Here is a 22500-nt window from a genome sequence, read left to right as displayed (position 1 = left end):
ATAATGACATGTCAAGATACTTTAAGCAAACAAATATGGGAATAATGAACTATGGGAATGTAAATGGAAATATGTTATATGATAATACTTATATGAATTATTATAATAATATGTATATGGGATATAATAATTATTATAATACATATGCAGTGTATAATAATAATTATAATAATAATAATAATAACTATATGGGATATAATAATAATATGGTGAGAGATAATTTAAAGACAAATAAGATGAATGATTATAAAAAGGTTATAAGAAAACTTAATGAAAATAAATGTATAGATATATATAGGATACTATTATCTATTCATAGAAGAAAAGAAAAAGTTGCTGATTTTATTTTTTGTTTAAATTTATTTTATTCTATATCAATGATGAAAGATATAATATCACTAAAGCAAATAAACATAATCATATGTTTACTTATAGTTACGTTAGAAGATATATTAAAAATTTTTTATCATAATTTTAATTTTAAAAAGAGATCACTTAATATTATGATTGAAGCATTCTCGGAATATTTATTAGATGGTGAGGAAGTACAAATATTGGAATTTTTCCAGAAATTAAATAATGAAAATGTTGTTAGAGATAAGGATAATTATATATTGTCTAGATTTAACGAAATGGTTGATGAAAGGATTCATGATGTGCTTAATCAAAAAAAATGGAAAAACATCTACGATCAGGTAATAATGGAATATATATATATATATATATATGTACATATGAATTTATAAATATATCAGATACTCATGACATATATGTTTTTTATTTTTTATATTTTATTTTTATAGGAAATGGTAAAAGATTTCATTATTGATAATGAAAATGGTAAAAATAGTGTAGATGTAATGAAAAGTTTATCCCATGAAGAAATAAATATTATGGATATTTTTAGGTTGTATTCATTTTATGATTACTATCGTAAATATAAGAAAAGAAGAGTAAAAAAGATAAAAAATAAGCATACGAATAGTTGTGAAAAGGAAAACAATACTATGATAAGCAACCAAAATAAGAATATACATATGTTGAATGAAGATAATAATAAGGGGGATATTTATGTAGATAAAAAAGAAACTAATAATATGGATAATAATAATAATAATAATAATAATAATAACATACCTTTTAACACTTGTGAATGTAATTCTAATGGATATAGTAGTTTAAACAGTTCTGATATAGATCATTTATTTGGTAAGAAAAAAAAGAAAAGGTGTAGTTTTAATATATATAAAGATAAAAAAGAGAAAAAAGAATATTTAGCACAGAAAAGTTGTTTTGAATTTGTATATCTTATTTTATACATTTTGAATAACTTATTTTTAATTGATGAATATAATTTATATTTTTCAAATATAAAAATATATTATAAAAAGGATAAACATCAAAAGATGAAGAATATAAACAATAATAAGTCAAGTTTTAATATTGTAAAGAATGATAATGTTATAAAAAATCAAGAAAAATTTCAAAGGAATAATAATGAGAAGAAAAATGATAATATAAATGATAATATAAATGATAATATAAATGATAATGTAAATTATAATATAAATGATAATATAAATGATAGTATAAATGATAATGTAAATGATAATACTTTGATGTGGAAGAATAGTAAATTATATAACCATAATGAAAAAACTGATAATGATTATTATAATGGGGGTGATAATATAAAGAGATCTAATTATAGCTTTAATAATTGTATAGATAGATATAGTAATAATGATATATACTTATTAAAAAGAGATTATGAAAAGAATAATATTATTGCAGATGATGATATTGCTTGTATTTACATTTCAGATAATTTCTTATCATCTTCCTCATGTTCTTCTTCATCTATTAATAGCATGTACAGTTATAGAAAGGTAAAAGCAAGTAATAAAAAAATTAATAGAGGAATTACCAGGTCTTATGCAAAAATATTAAATGACAGAAAAATAAAGAGTGTAGGAAATATAGAATGTGCATTAGATGTACCAAATGATGACCAAGAAAATAATAATTTTTTGTCCAAGGAAGGAAGAATATCAAATGTAAGGAAGGTTACTAAAAATGAAGAAAACTATAGTATGAAACATTTTAATATTCTTCAGAAGAAGAGGGGATACATGAATATATGGTCTGAACAAAATTATAATATTATGGGGAATAATAAGAAACAAAAACATATGATGATCACTGATAATTTTTATTCAAATTATGATTCATCTGATTTTGTTGATTGGTTTAAGAGTGGTACAGTTATAAAAGATGACATTTCAGCGATTGGTGATACCCAAATGGATGTGCATAAACTTAATTATATTCCTATGAATAATAAAATAAATAATATTAATAATAAAAATAATAATACATATGAGGGTGTTCCATCTTATTATTTAGAATGTAAATTGGATAAATTATATGGGAAAGATTGGAAAAAGAGTGGTAAAAAATATTATACTTTTTCATTATTGGAATATGATAAAATAAGTAATGGTTCACCTGATATATATATTGATGATCATAAAAAGCAAAAAAATGATAAGGGTGATAATAATGATTTTACAGCTTGTCGTAGGAATTTTACGGATCCATTAATTAATGGGAATGGTGATAATATAAACATAAATGGCTGTAATAATAACATAACTGAACTTTATACATGTGATAATATTAAAAAGAAACAAAATATTAATAATAATATGGATAATACATTTGGAAATGACGCAAATGAAAATGTGTACAGTTCATTTTTTGATACGAACAATTTGAATACGCCAAATAATGACACTATGAATTATGATAATATTGGTTATAACTATATCGATACTAATTATAACACACCACATGTTTGTAATAATAATACTGTGTGGAATCAGAATGGAGATTATTCTGAATTTTGTACACTTGAAAAGCACTTAAATAATACAAATTTGAGATGTGACATGAATGATATGAACTATATGGAATATGTGAATGACATGGATTACATGAATAATATGAATAATATGAATAATATGGTCAATATGAACAATATGAATAATATGGTCAATATGGTCAATATGAATAATATGGTCAATATGAACAATATGTATAACATGAATAATATGGTCAATATAAACAATATGAACAACATGAACAATATGAACAATATGTATGACATGAATAACAATTTGTATGGCCTTAATAATTATTATGATGATATGAATTATTATAATATGCCAATGAACAGTTATAACGAATGTTACAAGAATGACGAGTTTTTTCCTATATGTCATAATAATTATTACTATAACAATATGGATAATATAAATTATAAGACAAATGATCAAATATTAAATGATGAAATTATATTAAATAATAATTATAACAGTGGCCATAATTTGTTTTGTTATAATTATTGTGATGGAATATCAAACAAAGAGTCTAGTATTCAATGGGACTATAAAAATAATATTATGAGAAATAGGCAAGAAGAAAATTATTTTCCTAATGAAAATATTTCAAAAGATAATAATAAAAACTGTGAAACAAATAACAAAGAAGAGGTTAGAAAATTTTACAGAGATCTTAAAAATGAAATGTATGAAGATATGAAAAAGATTTTCCATCGAAATAAAATAAAAAAAAATCAATACAAATTAATGCATTATTTAGATTTAAGTAAATTCATAAGTATATTTGAAATAATACTATTAAAAAATTTGGAAAATATTTTATATTATGAAAAAGTGGTTGAAAATATTTATATGAATATGTTCATATGTATTGATATATTAAATAATGAGTTTGATAAAAATATTTCTCTCAAGTATGTGTTCTTCCCTTTATGCCTTTTTGGATATGAAAAGAAGCTGAAGGTCGTTGTACATATGAATGAGAAAAATAAGGTCATCATAAAATCCAAATATTTAAATGGAGAGAAGACTAACTTGGATAATTCAAAGATTAAAAATCAAGAGAGAGATAAAAAAATAAATGATGGTAAAAATGAATATTTAATTGGTATGGAAGAAAAATATACTGAACATGATAAAGAGACTAATAATTTATGTACGAGTACTAACAAAACAATGGATTTCTTATTAGAAGACAATGTTTTTAAAGTGGATGATAATAACGATAAATATCATAATAATACAGAGACATCTATGAAAGATAAAAATAAGGGTAATAAATTATTTACTAGAAAAAAATATGATTATACAATAAATGAACAAAATAATATATTTTTTAATTGCCCAAAGGATAAAGAATTAAATAGAAAAAAGATGTCCCAAAAAAAAATAAATGGAAATGAATATAAAGATATGATGAAAATTTTGTTTTTAAATATTTTCAAAAGGAATAATGATAAATATAATATATATAAAAGGATTGATTATAGATATTTAAAGAAAAATTATCATTATAATATGAATGTTGGTCATATGTTTTGTAAAGAAAAATATAAATATAAAAAAAGCATAATATTATATTTACATGAAATAACCAAAAAAACATTATTGAAAGTATATAAACGTGTTAATATATGTTTAAATATAGCTACATTATCTTTAAATATATTAACACATATTTTATATTTAATACCTAAGAGAATGTTTGTGGCATCCTTTATACCATCTATATTAAATAAAATAATAAATGTAAAATGTCTATATTCCTATTTAAATGTACCATTATGTATATTAAATTATAATGGTTTTCTTTTTTTAGAAACTATGATGAAATTTATTATCCAAATGGTTGTAAATAATACAATTCCTTTGCACTCGTATATGTTTTCATATTTGCGTTTATGTACTGTACCGTTATATATATATTTATATTTTGACATTCCTTTATCTCACACTTTAATTTTAACATCTTTATCTTCCCTATATCATTTAATAACTTATGATCCTCACTTTTTAGCAACAGGATTATTAAGGAAAAGGAAATATACACAAAATTTGTTTAGGTATAATAAAATGGCATATGAAAGGATTTATGGAGAGGATAATAAAAATGAATATCAAAGGGATAATAAAAATGATGAAAAAAAAGATGATCAAAGGGATAATAAAAATGATGAAAAAAAAGATAATCTAACGGATGAACAAGAAAATAATAAAAAAGGCAATGTTTATAATATTCCATATTTTATGAATTGTAGAAGAAAGGGTACAAAGAAGAATAATCCAATAAATAAATTAAGTGAGGAAAGAAAAGAACTTTTAGATAATACATTTTTAATGACTATTATATTATTTTTAAAAAAATCTATATATTTTAAAAGCATATTTAATTGTGCTAATATAAATGAGAAAGAAGAAATAATAGTAGACAGTAAAAAAGTAAAGATGATATTAAAAAAATGGAACTTGTCAAATCTAAAGGAAGAGAATGAAAAAGATAAATCAGAACATGAAAATGATTATAAGAAATTAATAAATGAAAAGGATCAATTATATTTTTCTAATATAGAAAATAAAGTTTTTTATTTACATGATAATTTACTTTTATATGCTTTAGATAATTTAACAGTATCAAATAATGCTAAGGATAGGAAAATGTGTGAAAATATAAAAAAACAATATATTAATAAAAATGTTTCACCAAATGATCTTTTATGTGATCTTTTTAATTCTGGAAGTACGAAAATTCAAAAATTGAGTATATATTGTCATTCAATAGTTTCTATGCTTTTATATCTGTCTTCTCATCCAATATTATGGGATTGTATATCATCTCACATACCCCTAATAACACAGGTAAAATATATATATATATATTAATTTCTATTGTTTATTGTTTATTGTTTATTGTTTATTGCTTATTGTTTATTGTTTATTGTTTTATTTTTATTATAATTTTTTTTTTTTCCTTAGATGGCATTTATTCCGACAGACATTAGATCTTCCTTGTGGATAATTTTAAAAGAGTATCATTTCAGAAGCTTATCTAGAAAAACAAACAATGGAAACAAAAAAGTCAACTGTTATTTTAATTCAAAGTTGGTAAAGGTTGAAAAGATTAAATGATTTAAAGGATTTATTTTTAAATGTGTGTAAGAAATTATTTTTCTATTTCATTTTTTTATATTCTCCCCAATAAATAAATAAATATATATATATATATATATATATCATATAGATATAGACATATATGTACATATTATTATTATATAATATTTTTTTATCTTTCCATATTAATGAGCCGTTAAAAAAAATATAACAAATTAATCATAAAAAAGCATATAATTTTTTTATTGTTTTTCACTATTAACGTGAATTCTGTATAAACTTGATTTTGATTATAATTCTTGGAATTAAGTCAAGACAATAATATTTTCTTATATATATATATATTAAAATAATAATATTTTAATACTTATAAATGTATTATTAACAATTTGAACTAAAAAATAACATATAGTCTATAATTTTTTATAACGTTTTGTGAATTAAAAATATAAATATATAAAAATATAATTATATATATATATATATATATATATGTATATGTTTTTGAAAGAAACAATATATTATTAAAAATTACACGATGGTATTTAGTAAATCTCATTATATATATATACAAAAAATTCATAAATAATATTTATATATAAATAACAAAAAAAAAAAATATAAAAAATAAATAATATAAAAATAAAAATAAAATGAATAAATAAATATATAAAGAATATTATTTATATAATATTAAAAACAACTATTTATATTTACATAAATAAATGGGTTTATGGTGTTAAATAATATATATATATATATATATATATATATATATATATATTTTATAAGGTTGTAATTAGAATAAAAAAAAAAAAAATTATGATGTATCAAACCAGAAAACAACACCAACAATAAGATAAGCTGAAATTAATAAAACTCCTTCTAACCAATTACTTTCTCCATCTTGTACTATAGCCATAGTAACAATAACAGATATGACTAAAATGACAGTAGAAAGTGGAGAAAAGGCTAGAGTCATGGGTTTGTTTAATATCCATCCAAATAATACAGTTACGGGTACAACAAATAGAGCTATTTGTGCAGAGGACCCAACAGCTACACCCATAGTTAAATCAACTTTATTTTTCATTGCAACAGTAACAGCTGTTAAATGTTCTGTAGCATTACCAACAACAGGTAAAAGTATAACTCCTATAAAATTTTCTGATATATTATAATATTTAATAACTGAATCTATTGAATAAATAAGGAATTCTGAATGGATACTTACTAAGATAGTAATTAAAATTAAAAAGATTGATCCTGCTATAACAGATAATTGAGGAATTTCTTCAGTCATTTCTTTATCTTGGAATAGAGAAATATGTGTATATAATTGAAAAAGTAGAAATAAGCAATATGTTACAAATATTAAGACAGCTGTTATTCTTGATACTTTTAAGATAACATCTAAATTATTATTAGTTGTAAATGATGATACAGTTGGTATAGTTATAGCTAGACTAGATAATAATAAAAGGGATGTACTACATGTTGCACCTTTCTCATTAAATTTTTGTATATGATGATATAAACCTCCTGCAAAAAAAGACATACCTAAGACTAAAAGTAAATTAGATAGTATACTTCCAAGAAGAGTACCTTGAACAACATTAATTAATCCAGCATTCAAAGCTTGAATAGAAAAAATCATTTCCATTAAATTGCCAAAAGTAGCATTTAATAATCCTCCAATAATTTCTCCTGTATGTAAAGCTAAATCTTCAGTTACATGACCCATAAGAGCAGATAAAGGTATTAAAGCCATAAAATTAAAAAAAAAAATATATATATCTTTAAAACCAAATAAATGACTTAATAATCCTATAGGTACAAATATTAATAAGATATTTAATTTACTATTTAACATATTTTGTATTCCATAAATATCTGATTTTCTAGGATAATAAAAAGGTAATGATTCTTGTAAACCATAATCTTTTATTAATTCATCATCATACATACCATTTGGCATTTTGTTATTACATAATAATTGTAAATGTAAATTTCTATTTCTTATTAAATTAGTATCCTTAAGTCCATTTACATTTTTCATATTTTTCATAGGGGGTACATTTTTATTTAAGGGTTGTGAAATTGTACGCCTTACATAAGACGTCGCACGAACTCTACCCATAACCATTTTTCAAGAGATAAAATGTATATGTATATAAATAAATCAATAAACAAATAATTATATATATATATATATATATATATGTGACTTATTATATATACATATATATATATATAATATTGTGTGAAAAAAATGAAGAAATAAAAGATAAGCTTATGAACAATGTTATACATACATAATACAATAAGATTGAAATAATGTTGCAAATTATTTAATTATAAGGGTGTTACATATTTATATAATATAGTAATAAATAAATAAATAAATGAATAAATAGGTAAGTCTAAAATATGTGAAAAGGATATACTACCATATTATCATTTGATAAATATATATATTATCCTTTTTTTTTTTTTTTTTTTTTTTTAATATATTAAATATAAAAATATGGATTAATATTTCTATTTTTGCTCTAAAAATATAAAAAAGATATACATTTATATAAACGATCCATATAAACTTTCTTAATTGTCAATTTGTAAAAAATAAATTTAGTATTTATAATAATAGTAATATTTGTGTTTACACATGGATATGTATATTATATATATATATATATATATATATATATATATATGTATTTATTTTTATTTTTATTTTATTTTATTTTTTTTTTTTTTGGTTTCTTAAATATTATTTAAAAAGAAAAAAAAAATTACATATATTTTCCATAAAAAAAACCTTTTGATATTTATTTGCCTGAATACAGAGAAATAATAAAAAGGTCTTCATTTTTATGTACAGATTTGAAATATTTAATGATAACATATGATTATATTTATAAGAAATATGGAGAGAAAAAATATATATTTTTTTGTACTTTTTTTTATTTAGGAATTATCACAATGTGTTAATAAAATATTATATATATATATATATATATATATGTATAATATATTTATATATCCTATGAGAATACTCGATATCTCGTTTCTCCTAAATATACATGTTTATTTTTATTTTATTTTATTATTTTTTATGTTTATCATATTATTATAACATATTAATAATATTATTTAAAAAATAATTAGAATATTTCTTATTTTCCTCATTAAGTAGGAAAATATAATTTCATATAAGATGAGCCATTATGATTAAAAGTATAATAAAATGTACTATATTGTAATTTTATATTTTTTATAAAAAAAAAAAAAACAAATAGTAAAAGTGGGTTTAATGAAAATATTTATAAATTTCTTTAATTTTTTTATACTATAAAATAATTAAACATAAATAAGTGAAGGAAATTTTTTCATTATCTTTTAATTATATATATATATGTATATATATATATATATATATATTTATTTATATATTTATTTACTTATATAAGACCAAATATTATCTTTTCTATGTCTAAAAATGTACGGGAATATATAAAAGTAGGATTTCATGAATATATGTAAAATGATAATTTAAGGAAAATTCATGTAAATTATAAACATTAAAAAATGTTGTGGACAAAAATAAATAAATAAATATATATATATATATATATATATATAATATATTAACATATGTGAGATATGGTTTAGTACTAATAATAAGCACGTACAAATATATAAGGACATATATAAATATTTATATTTACATATACTAATTTACTAAAATAAATACGTTGATAAAAAGTAAAAAAAATATATTTGAAAGGTTCAAATAAAAAAAAAAAAAGAGATTTTATATATATACAAATATTATTTTTTAAGAATATCTTTACAAATTTACAGATATAAAAAAATATAAAGAAAACAAAAAAATACATTATAATAAATGTATTATATAAATATTAATATAAAACCTTTATAATATATTTAATTTACTTTTTTATAAAATATACCGTTCTTTTTTTTTTTTTGCAAATACGAAAAGGATAATATATATATATTTAACAAAACTACAATTTATAAAAAAAAAAAAAAAAAAAAAATATTATATATATATATATATATATATGTTTATTTATTATATAAAATTTTTAAATTTATGAAAAAAAAAAATATATAATAAATAATACAATACACCATATTAAATATTAGGTATATTATATATAAGTTCATTATATTAATTTTTTAAATATATACAATATTTATTATATATATATATATATATATATATATAATAGTAAGGAATGAAAAACCTATATATATTTTCTTCTTATCGAATAAAGGAAAACAAAAAAAAAAAAATAAAAAAATAATAAAAAAAAAAAAAAACGATGATGTGAAATTATTATATAGGGTTTTTTCATTTCATTTTATTTTTTTTTTATATGATAAATATGGAACTATAAATAAATAATATATTTATTAATTATAATTATTTTTACGAATATTTTTATTTTTTATTATATGGAAAAAAGTATATTGTTTTATGTTCCATAATATATATATATGTATATAATTTTATTTATTTATATAGATGAAGTATAGAACTTTTTTTTGAGATATCTAATGAAAAGAAAAAGTTAAGAAAAGATAAAACATATATATTAAACATTTTTTATGTATATATGTTTAGTTCTTTATGATTGTATTATATTTATAAGAACCCTTCAAATTATGTAACGGCTTTATATATGTTCAACAAAAAAGAAAAAAAAAAATCCCCCGATTGAGATAAATTATATAAGTGTATTTTATGTTATATATTATTTATACATAATTTTTATATACATGATATAATAAGATCTTTTTGGTTTTTCACATCCTACATACATATATATTATATATATATATATATATATATATATATATATATATTTGTACATATTTTATAATTTCCTTTTTTTTTGTTTGCGATTTATAAAATAATGAGTAATAAGAAAAGAAGCAAAAATGAAAACGACGAATCTACATCATTACCCTTAGAAAATTCCGAGTTATTAATCGAATATATACATAATTTAAAGAACTGTTTAAATGTATATAGGAGAGAGATCCAAGAAAAAAATAAATATATTAGTATCATAAAAAATGATTTAAGTTTCCATGAATGTATGTTAACAAATGTAAATGTTGTATGGAGTGTGTTTAATAACGATTTATTAAACTTTATTTGTAATAATGAAAAGAAAGAAGAAAATGAAGAAGGGGAGGACACACAAAAAAAAAGAAACATAGGTGATGAGATAAATGAATATAATAATATAATAAAATTACAAAATGATGAACATATAAAAGACAATAATGTAATTAAAGAAGATCTCGAAGATGAGGCCAATCAGAAATTTTTGATGAAATCACCTTATTATAATATAGAAAATTTTTTACAAGTATTTTTAAAATATATTAATAAGAAGAAGAAAAAGAAAAAGGTAAAGGATGAAGGTAAAAAAGAAAAAAATGAGGAAAAAAAAAATGAGTACGATGAAGAAGAAGAAGACGAAGAAGATGAAGAGGAGGAAGAAAATGAAAATAAAGAGGATGAAGAATTTTTCAAAACATTTGTATCATTTGATTTGTATCATAATGAAAATGAAAAGAATATATTTTATGATAAAAATTTAGTTAAAAGAGAAAAGGATAATATGGATGACGCTCCACGTAATAACAATATGTGTGATAGTGATAACAAGTGTGATAATTATGATATATATAATGAGGGAAGAGAAATGTTGGATCAGGTTAAATCATATTCGGGTGATGAAAAAGTAAATAGAAGCGATAACGCTAAATCTTATGATTATGTAAAAAATAAAAGTGAAGAAAAAGAAGAAAAAAAAAATGTGGTAAATAATAAAAAAAGAAGTTTGGAATGTAATCCAAATGAAGTTAAAAGAATTTGTTCCTCTTTAGAAGAGAAGATAGGAACTGTTGAAAGTGTAAAAGTAAAGGAATATAATGAATTAGATAATGAAAAGGCTGAAAAAAACCAAAATGATGATAATACCATTTGTAATTATCTTTCTAATAATAAAGGTGAGAATATAATGGAAAAGGAAGATAAATCATATTATAAGATGAATAATAAAAATTATACAAATGAAGAAGATAAAAAAACAAAACAAATAAATTTAGATTATTTAAAAAAAAAAATCAAGTGTAATCAAGACCTTTTTGAGGAGACGATACAAAAATGTTTTTTGATAAATTTAAAGAAGACATTAAATCTTATAAACCAAATTATGTATTTAAAAAATGTTGAATGCAGGAAATATAACTTAGATTACATACGAAAAATAAATTATGAGAAATGTTTCTATTATAAAAATTATGTTGAGATAAAAAAGAAAATAAACGAATTAAAAAAGGATAATGAAAGTTTAAAAATTCAGGTGGATAGACTAGAGAAAAAAAAAGCTACATTAATATATAAATTGAATAATGATAATATTCGCAAACATATTCTTGATGATAATATTAAGAATTATCAAAATAGTATTGATAATAGAAAAGTAAGTTATTTTGAGGAAGGGGATAGTTCATATAAACGTAATAATAAAAATGATCTTACAGATAATGACAATAGTGATGATGATAATAATAATTACAATAGTGATGATAATTATAATAGTGAAGACAATGAAAATAATAATCGTAATTATAAATTTCATAATAAACATAAGAAAGATTCTTTGAATGAAAATGGTGTAAAAAAAAATTGCTTAAATGTATGTCACAAAATTAACAGTGATTCAAATATTTTTGTTCATGTTGAAAATATTATAACAAAACAAAATATTATACATAGTGAACCATTTCGAAATTTATTAAAAGAATCTAATGAATTATATATTATATTAAAAGAGAAAGAGAAAGAAAATATTATTCTAAAAAATGAAATATTAAAGATGGAAAATAAAAAGGATGAAGAATATGAACAGTTATTAAATAGTACTATTGAAGACAAGAAGGAATTAACTAGAAGTATTAAAGAATTAGAAGTAAATATGATGACATGTAATATGGAAAAAGATAAAATAAGTAATAAAGTGAATACATTAGAATACGAAATAAATGTATTAAAAAATATTGACAAGAACCAAACCATGCAATTACAACAAAAGGAAAGTGATATATTAAAGATGAAGTTGTATATTGAGAAATTAAAATTGTCTGAGAAAAATTTAAAAGATAAAATTATATTATTAGAGAATGAAAAGGATAAAAAAATATTGAGTCCTGTAAATATGATAGATAATTCGTTTAATGATGGATCCATATGTGAGGAAGGAGGAAGAATTCACCTGACAGATATTCAAAATGATAGTGATGATAAAAAAAGGTTTAATGAGTTATTTATAGAAAACCAGAAATTAAAAGAAGAATTAAACAAAAAAAAAAATGTAGAAGAGGAATTATGCAGCTTAAAGAAAAATTATAATATAATTAATGAAGAAATAGAAGAAATAACAAAAGAATTTGAAAAAAAACAAGAACAAGTTGATGAAATGATATTACAAATAAAAAATAAAGAATTAGAATTATTGGATAAATTTAATAATAAAATAAATAAAGCGTATGTAGAAGAAAAATTAAAAGAATTAAAAAATACTTATGAAGAAAAGATGAAACATATAAATAATATATATAAAAAACATGATGATTTTGTTAATATTTATTTAAATTTATTTTTTCAAGCAAGAAAAAATACAGTACTTTCTGATAGTCAAAGAGAAGAACAAATGAATTTATTTATAAAATTAAAAGATAAATATGATATCATATTTCAAAAAAAAATAGAATTAACAGACATTTTAAAAAATGTTTATGATTGTAATAAAAAATTAATAGGACATTGTCAAGATTTAGAAAAAGAAAATTCTACTCTTCAGAATAAATTATCTAACGAAATAAAAAATTCAAAAATGTTATCAAAAAATTTATCTAAAAATTCTGATGATCATTTATTAATTGAAGAAAATAATGAATTAAGAAGAAGATTAATTTGTAGTGTATGTATGGAAAACTTTAGGAATTATATTATTATCAAATGTGGTCATATTTATTGTAACAATTGTATATTCAATAATTTAAAAACAAGAAATAGAAAATGCCCACAGTGTAAAGTACCATTTGATAAAAAAGATCTACAAAAAATTTTTCTTGACTGAAGGAATGGAAATGAATATGAATGTAAATATGAATATAATTACACCATATATAACACATTAATATTGACATGAATATGTAAATATAATATATGTATCCTTTTGTTTATACATTAATGTTATAATTAATCCTTATCAATATTGATATTTGGATTTGCCCTATTTAAAAATAGTAATTAAGTTTTTTTTCATTTTTTTAAAATCTTCTTGTATTTAAAAATATATATAATTATATGCTTATTATAAATTTTTTTTTTTTTTTTTTCATGATTTTATGTGTGTATTTTTAAAAAAATATTTTATATATCCTTTATTCTTTTCTTATCTTTTTTTTTTTTTTTTTTCAGTCTCTATATATTATAATATGTTAAATTTCATATTTTCTTATATTAGTTTTTTTTTTTTTTACATTTATACATTTTGTTTTTAAGGTATTATCCACATTTTTATATTTTTTAAAATACTCTTCAATTTTAAATAATAAAATATATATATATATATATATATATATATATATATATATATATATATATAATATATTTTATTTTTTTATTCTTGTATGTATTTATTTTTTAATCCTTCAATTGTTAATTCATTTATGAATATTTGGAAAATTACAAAATTGATTAACTTTTTGAAAATCCTATAAACATTTTTTTTTTAATATGATACTTAATATAGATAATATTTATATTAATGTATTTTGTTATAAAGAAAAATATATAAATATATAAATATAAAAATAATATATGTATATATTTATTTATATATATATATTTATTATTTCATGTTGGAATTGATAGGTGGTCAAAAAGGAGAAAAAAATTTCACTATTTTATGTGATGCATAATATATAATGTAATATTTTGAAAGGGAAAAAAATTATATATATATAGATAGATATATAATAATATGTATTTATAAATTTTATATTTATAAAAGTAATATAAAATAATAATAATTGAAGGGCCATATATATTATTATTTTGAAAATTGCCATTTTTTATATAATTATTTAATATATATTATATATATATATATATATATATATATATAATCCATTTATATATTTAACAATTGTGTGATAGCTCGAGTTCCATTTTTTTGTTATGATGATAATATTTTTAAAATGATTTCCAAATTGAAACCTCAATTTATGTTTTCACAAAAAAAACATATTTTAAGTTATAGTAGAAAGGATGTTTTAAAATTACTTGAACAGAAGTTTTATTATACTAACAAAAAGAAAGAGAGTAATAATATGAACAATGAATCTTTATTAAGATTATTAATATATGATAGATATTATAATTATAATAATAATAAGATAGATTCTAATAATAATTATATTAAGTGTAAGAAAATATTAAGTACTGATACGAAATATAATTATTCACCTATATGTAAATATAATAAGAAAATAAATGATATATCATATTTCTCTGTACCTTTTAAGATTAATATAAGAAATTTAGGTACCTCTAATTTTGTAAAGAATAAGAAAGATGTAATAGATAATGATTATATTTATGAAAATATAAAAAAAGAAAAATCTAAGCATAAAAAAATAATATTTTTATTATTTGTTTCATTATTTGGATTATATGGATTTTTTGAATCTTATAATCCTGAATTTTTTTTATATGATATATTTTTAAAATTCTGTTTAAAATATATTGATGGTGAAATATGTCATGACCTTTTTTTACTACTAGGAAAATATAATATATTACCATATGATACTAGTAATGATAGTATATATGCAAGTGCAAATATTAAACATCTAGATTTTATAAATCCATTTGGTGTAGCTGCAGGATTTGATAAGAATGGTGTATGTATAGATAGTATATTAAAATTAGGTTTTTCATTTATTGAAATTGGCACAATAACTCCTAAGGGTCAGAAGGGTAACCCCAAACCACGTATTTTTAGAGATGTTGAATCTAGAAGTGTTATAAATTCGTGTGGTTTTAATAATATGGGTTGTGACAAAGTAACAGAAAATTTAATACATTTTCGTAAAAGACAAGAAAAAGATAAATTATTAAGTAAACATATTGTAGGTGTGAGTATAGGTAAAAATAAAGATACTGTTAATATTGTAGATGATCTAAAATATTGTATTAATAAAATAGGAAGATACGCTGATTATATAGCTATTAATGTAAGTTCCCCAAATACACCTGGGTTAAGAGATAATCAAGAAGCTGGGAAATTAAAAAATATAATTTTAAGTGTAAAACAAGAAATAGATAATTTAGAAAAAAATAATATTGTGAATGATGAAAAAACTTATAATGAAGATAAAATAGGAGAAACAAAAAATTTTAATAAAAATAATAGTGACATAATGAAAGATTCTAATGATAAAGTCTTATGGTTTAATACTACAAAAAAGAAACCCTTGGTTTTTGTTAAGTTAGCTCCAGATCTTAACCAAGAACAAAAAAAAGAAATAGCTGAAGTATTACTAGAAACTAATATAGATGGTATGATTATTTCTAATACTACGACACAAATAAATGACATAAAAAGTTTTGAAAATAAAAAAGGAGGTGTTAGTGGAGCTAAACTAAAAGATATATCTACAAAATTTATAAGTGAAATGTATAATTATACAAATAAACAAATACCCATTATTGCTTCAGGAGGAATATTTAGTGGATTGGATGCTTTAGAAAAAATTGAAGCGGGTGCTTCAGTTTGTCAATTATATTCTTGTCTGGTTTTTAATGGTATGAAATCAGCTGTTCAAATTAAAAGGGAATTGAATCACTTACTTTATCAAAGGGGTTATTACAATTTAAAGGAGGCCATTGGCCGAAAGCATAGCAAAAGTTAATTAAAGATGTGTGTCACATAAATGTATGGGTATATAAAAATAAATAATTAAATAAATAAATAAATAAATAAATAAATAAATATATATATATATATATGATGATATAATGAATTAACAATGTAAAAATGTTTTGGGGCTTATATTTGATAGCCTTATTTTTAAATCTTACACAATTGTATATATATATATATATATATATATATATATGTTTATATTTATTTTATTTTTTTTTATAAAAAAAATCTTCGTGCATTTATTAAATAACTTGTCGTGTTTAACAACTTGGCACATTTACACCTTATGTTATTAATATTACGGCTATTCTTTTTTTTCCTTTGCCTGGGCATAAGTCCTTACCCATTCTTCGGCATTTTGAACAGTTTTATAAGGGTCCACCTTAGAAAATAAAAAGAAAGATTGTATTTCAGCCATGCTTAAATGGAAGTTCTCGAATATCTTAGCGAATTTGTTAGAGAGTTCATGATGATCAGGAAAAAAGCGAAGGAACATTTTTTTATATTGATAGGTATTAGCATAAGGTATAAGTATTTTCATATCTACTCTTCCTGGTCTTATTAAGGTAGGTGGTAATTTTTCAATATTATTTGTTGTCATAAAAATAATTCTTTCTTCTGTTGCAACAATACCATCTAAAGCATTTAATAATCCACTATATGAGACTCCTAATGTTTTGATTGTATTATTATTGTTTGTGCCTGTAAAAATAGATGAATTTGATGAAGAGTTTGGATCATTATTTGTATATTTCATTATAGGATCGTTAATAAAAATAAAATCAATATCTTCTAGTATTAAAATAGTTTTAGGTGGTATAGTTGCTAATAAATGTATAAATCTATCATCTGTTAAATATATATCATTAATATTTATAGTACATATATTAAAATCAAAATAACCAGCTAGAGCTGTTATAAGACTACTTTTTCCACATCCTGGAGGACCATGTAAAAGATAACATCTTCTATAAGGTATCCCTTTATCAATATACCATTTACTTGAATTTAGAAATGTTTGAATATCATTAATTATATACTCGTTTAGATTTTCTGGTAAAATTACGGAATTTATTGGTCTTTTATTTTTGGGAGTACCAAATGGTCTCCACTCTGGTCCAAAACTTTTATATACTAATGTTTTTCCTTCTTCTTTTTTTTCTATATATAATTTTGCATCATTTAATATTTTTTCAAATATATATTTTGACCATATAAAGGTACTTAATTTTATATTTTCAAAGGGTATTGATCTGTTAACTTCAGATATCATATTTTTATCTCGACTTCTTTCAACAAATATAAAATGATTATCATAAAATAATAAATGATTTCCTACACTTGGTAAAAATGAGAAAAGAACATTCTTCTTATTTTTCTCATTTGTCATCTGTGTTTTTAAGCTTAAATGTCTGCTAATTACTCCTTTTTTTACTATGTATTCTAAAATCCAATAATAAGCATTATCATTAATAGTTATTTCAAGAGATGTAAATATATTTTTTTTTACAGCTTGATACACACAACTATTTAATCTATTCACTACAGTAACTAGAGCTCCTACAGATATAATACCAACACCTGCATTGAAATATTCATTTTTTCTTATATTTTTAAATATTGATTCAAAAAAACCACTATTCTCGTCTATACTTAAATTTATATTTTTTTCACTCTCCCCAAGACCTTCACCATTTTTTGTTCTTATCAATTTTTGCATTATTCATATTATACGTGGTATTATAAATAAATAAATATAAATTAAAAAAAAAAAAAAAAATATATATATATATATATATATATATATTATTTTTTTATGTGTATTTAGGAGTAATATTTTTATTTATACATTACTTTTTTCTCATTTTAGAAATTTATATATTTTTTTTTGTCAATTGTGGGTGATTTTATAATGAGATAATATGTATACCAACATTTGAAACAATAGTATTTTTAAAATTAAATAAATAAATAAATATATATATATATATATATATATATATATATATATATATATGTATTTATGTTTTATTTTATTATATTTTTTTTTTTTTTTTTTGAATTGAAAGTGCTTTATTAAGTATTATTTTATCTACCAATAGATATTATTATCATATAAATATTCTTTTATTTATTCATATGGGTTGATATGAAAATAATTTGAATAATTTTTTTAAAAGCACCTTTTTAAAAGTTTCCATGAAGGATTACAAAATATTCTATCATATTGAACCATTTGAATCATTTTATTAATTATATATATATAAAAGAAATAATATAAAGTGAAAATTAGTTATTTAAAAAAAAAGGAATTAACAGGGGTCATATAGAAGTGTACATATATAATATATATATATATATAAAAGAATAAGATATTAAGTTTTGCTGGAACAATTTATATTTTTTTATTTAAAAAAAAAAAAATGAGAATATGAATGAATAATATATGTAAGATAAATTGAGAGAAGGTCCTTTATAAATGTGTATTTTTAGAAAATTTATAATTGAATCTTTATTTAATAATATATATTATATATGTATAAATGTGTGTGTTAATATTACTGATTAATATAATTCTATATATTTAATAGATGATATATATATGTATATTATTTGATTTTCCCATATGTGGACAGTTTTTAAAAATAGTTAATAAAAATTAAAATTTTTAATGAAATATATAAAAGTTAAAATAATATATATATATATATATATAACAAATCAATGATTTGAAGGAAAAAAAATAAAATGTGTGGAATATGATCAGCTGATAATGTATGAATATAAGTTAAACTTTTTTTTTTTTTTTTTTTTTTTAAATATTTATAAATTAATATATGATATTTCATTTGATCAATTTGATTTGATTTTATTTTATTTATTTTTTTTTTTAATTTAATTAATTTTTTTTTTTTTTTTTTTTTTTAGTGAAGATACAGGGATTTACTTTTATGCGTTATAAAATATAAAAATATGAAAAGTTATATCATGAAACTTATACAGAACTTTGAAAATGTTTATTTAAAATAATTTCTTGATAAATATATATCATATGCATATATGTATTTTATATTTATATAATTTTTGTATAATGTTTATATGTATATATTATTATGTGTATGACACTTAAATTATAATATATATATATATATATATATATATATGCGAGAATATAAAGAGTATTTTTTCATATACTTAATTAAAAGGTTAAAACTTATGAATATTTTTAAAATATAGTGATATTATATATATATATATATATATTTACATTTATTTTAAATTTTGGACTTTCTTCAATTTTAAATACAAATATAAAATTTTTTTTTTTTTTTTTTTTTTTTAAATAACACATATATATACACATTTTACGAATATATATGTATAATTTGAAGTTATTCAATTGAACAGATAATAAATCTTACAAATATAAATATCCCTTTTGTGTGTTTAATGCTTGTGTAGGTTATTCTATTTTCTGACTTAAGTATTGTATTAGTAATAAGAAAAAAATGAGTTCTTACAATAATGGTTTTAATAGCTCAAATAACTACGCTACGCAAAGTTATGATAATAAAGGGAATGATATGAATCGTATTAATAATAATATGTATTTTAATGAAGACCGATATTATAACAATAATGCGTTAATGTATAATAATAATAATAATATGAATAATAACAATATGAATAATAATAATAATATGAATAACTCTAATTATAATAACAATTATTATAATGCAAATTATGGGATGGTTAACCCATACACAAATAATATGGTATCTGGAAATTATTATAACAATGATAACCAATATATATTAAATAAGAAAACAGCAAGGATTTTATATATCTATAATATGGCAAATGAATATAAAGATGAAAATTTTATATATAGTTTATGTTATATTTATGGAGATATTGAAAGTGTAAATTATATGAAAGGCAAAAATTTATTTATTATAAAATTTGTGTCTACAGATAGTGCTTTAAATGCCTATAATTATTTGCCAAGTTATTTTAATAATGCTCAATTTGAATTAAGAAATGAATCGAAAAAAATTAGTTATTTTAACGATATGGTTAATAGTAATAAATATGTGTCTCCAAATATAACAGAAAAGAAATTTTTATCTTTAAGTGCTGATAAAAGACAGGAAATTATGAATATTAAACAAAAGGAGTTATTAAGAAAATGTAATGATAAATTAAATGAATATATAAACATGTACAATGATAAAAATACAAATGAAGAAAATAAACAAAATTTGGAAACGTTAATAAAACATATAAAAGCCAGAATTGAAGTGTTAAATAATAATCAATGTGGAAATGTATATAATGGAATAAATGGTGGAGGTAGTGACAATATAAATAATATGAACTATGTAAATGGTATGAATAATATGAATAATATGGTCAATATAAATTATAATAATAATGATGGGTCCACTTATAATAATTACAATAACTTTACAAGAAACAATCATAATAGTACTACTATAAAAATTAACTCATTAAACAATATTAGAGATAATGAAGAATTGAGCAAATATATTATAAGTAACAATTCTATTTTTTTAAATGAGCATATATCATATTTTTCTTTATTTTCATTTGGTGAGAAATATGCTATTATAAAATATAATAATGAAAACATTGCAAAAATTGTTTTTGAGAATTGTAATGTGTGTAATATTAATGTAGATTTTGTTCAGGATGATAATGATAATGATCAGTATAACAACGGAGGAATGAACTAGAAAAAAAAAAAAAAAAAAAAAAAAAATGAGATTTATATGGAGCATCTATATATTTGTGAAGATATAAATATAAATAGTTTTATATGTTTAACTATATATATATATATATATATATATATATATAATATGAGAATGTGTAAAATATTTATTATAATAAAATGGGTAGATAATATAAGTATGTACATATATATAATAATTATTTAATATATATATTTTTATTTAATAAACATTATAAATAATGTTCTTACATTAATGCTTTCATTCCATTGAAGGTAGAGTAATATCATATATATGGAGCACTATAATAATTTTATTATTTTATTATTTTTTTTTAAATATTAGAAAAATGAAGAAATATATTATACATTAATATATATATGTGGCATATAAAGCGTAGGAGTATTTTTTATATGTATACTTGTGCCACTTTAAATGTATAAAACATTATATTGCTAGGTGTATGTATGAATATATATCATTTTCCTTTTTTTTTTTTTTTTTTTTTTTTTTTTTTTTTTTTTTTATGGTTATCTTTTATATTTTTCCCTTAACCTTATACATTATTAGTTTTTTATACAAATAGACACACACAAAAAGTATATATATTAAAATTTTTTTGAACGTTTGTTATATATATATATATATATATATATATTACATATTTTGAAGGATATTATATATATT

At 19.6% G+C, this 22500-nt stretch overlaps 6 protein-coding genes across 6 annotated transcripts in view; 4 read left to right on the top strand and 2 right to left on the bottom strand.

Moving 5' to 3' along the window:
* The window catches only part of PGSY75_0603600 (hypothetical protein), a gene marked incomplete at both ends in the record, with an annotated part of 7506 nt that extends 1477 nt beyond the window's left edge, over nt 1-6029 (top strand). Inside the window, 3 exons of the mRNA XM_018784614.1 lie at nt 1-695; nt 804-5759; nt 5877-6029. The exon at nt 1-695 is cut by the window's left edge and continues 1477 nt beyond it. Of these exons, the coding sequence (XP_018642668.1) occupies nt 1-695; nt 804-5759; nt 5877-6029 (5804 nt within the window). The remainder of the gene's footprint in view (nt 696-803; nt 5760-5876) is intronic.
* An 802-nt stretch (nt 6030-6831) lies between these two features.
* On the bottom strand, nt 6832-8157 carry PGSY75_0603500 (cation/H+ antiporter; the record flags this gene model as incomplete). Its single annotated transcript, XM_018784613.1, has 1 exon — nt 6832-8157. The coding sequence occupies one exon, from the start codon at nt 8155-8157 to the stop codon at nt 6832-6834; it is 1326 nt and encodes a 441-aa protein (XP_018642667.1).
* Nucleotides 8158-10960: 2803 nt separating this feature from the next.
* PGSY75_0603400 (trophozoite exported protein 1) lies at nt 10961-14203 on the top strand (the record flags this gene model as incomplete). Its single annotated transcript, XM_018784612.1, has 1 exon — nt 10961-14203. One exon carries the CDS (start codon nt 10961-10963, stop codon nt 14201-14203), a length of 3243 nt encoding a protein of 1080 aa, XP_018642666.1.
* A 1126-nt stretch (nt 14204-15329) lies between these two features.
* PGSY75_0603300 (dihydroorotate dehydrogenase, mitochondrial precursor) lies at nt 15330-17045 on the top strand (the record flags this gene model as incomplete). Its single annotated transcript, XM_018784611.1, has 1 exon — nt 15330-17045. The coding sequence occupies one exon, from the start codon at nt 15330-15332 to the stop codon at nt 17043-17045; it is 1716 nt and encodes a 571-aa protein (XP_018642665.1).
* Nucleotides 17046-17363: 318 nt separating this feature from the next.
* Nucleotides 17364-18779, bottom strand: PGSY75_0603200 (putative mitochondrial chaperone BCS1; the record flags this gene model as incomplete). The annotated part of the gene is made up of 1 exon (XM_018784610.1): nt 17364-18779. The coding sequence occupies one exon, from the start codon at nt 18777-18779 to the stop codon at nt 17364-17366; it is 1416 nt and encodes a 471-aa protein (XP_018642664.1).
* A 1789-nt stretch (nt 18780-20568) lies between these two features.
* PGSY75_0603100 (hypothetical protein) lies at nt 20569-21816 on the top strand (the record flags this gene model as incomplete). The annotated part of the gene is made up of 1 exon (XM_018784609.1): nt 20569-21816. One exon carries the CDS (start codon nt 20569-20571, stop codon nt 21814-21816), a length of 1248 nt encoding a protein of 415 aa, XP_018642663.1.
* Nucleotides 21817-22500: the final 684 nt, after the last annotated feature.

The sequence above is a fragment of the Plasmodium gaboni genome, chromosome 6, assembly GCF_001602025.1.
Source record: "Plasmodium gaboni strain SY75 chromosome 6, whole genome shotgun sequence".
Taxonomy (NCBI): domain Eukaryota; phylum Apicomplexa; class Aconoidasida; order Haemosporida; family Plasmodiidae; genus Plasmodium; species Plasmodium gaboni.
This window is presented reverse-complemented; position numbering and strand designations above follow the sequence as displayed.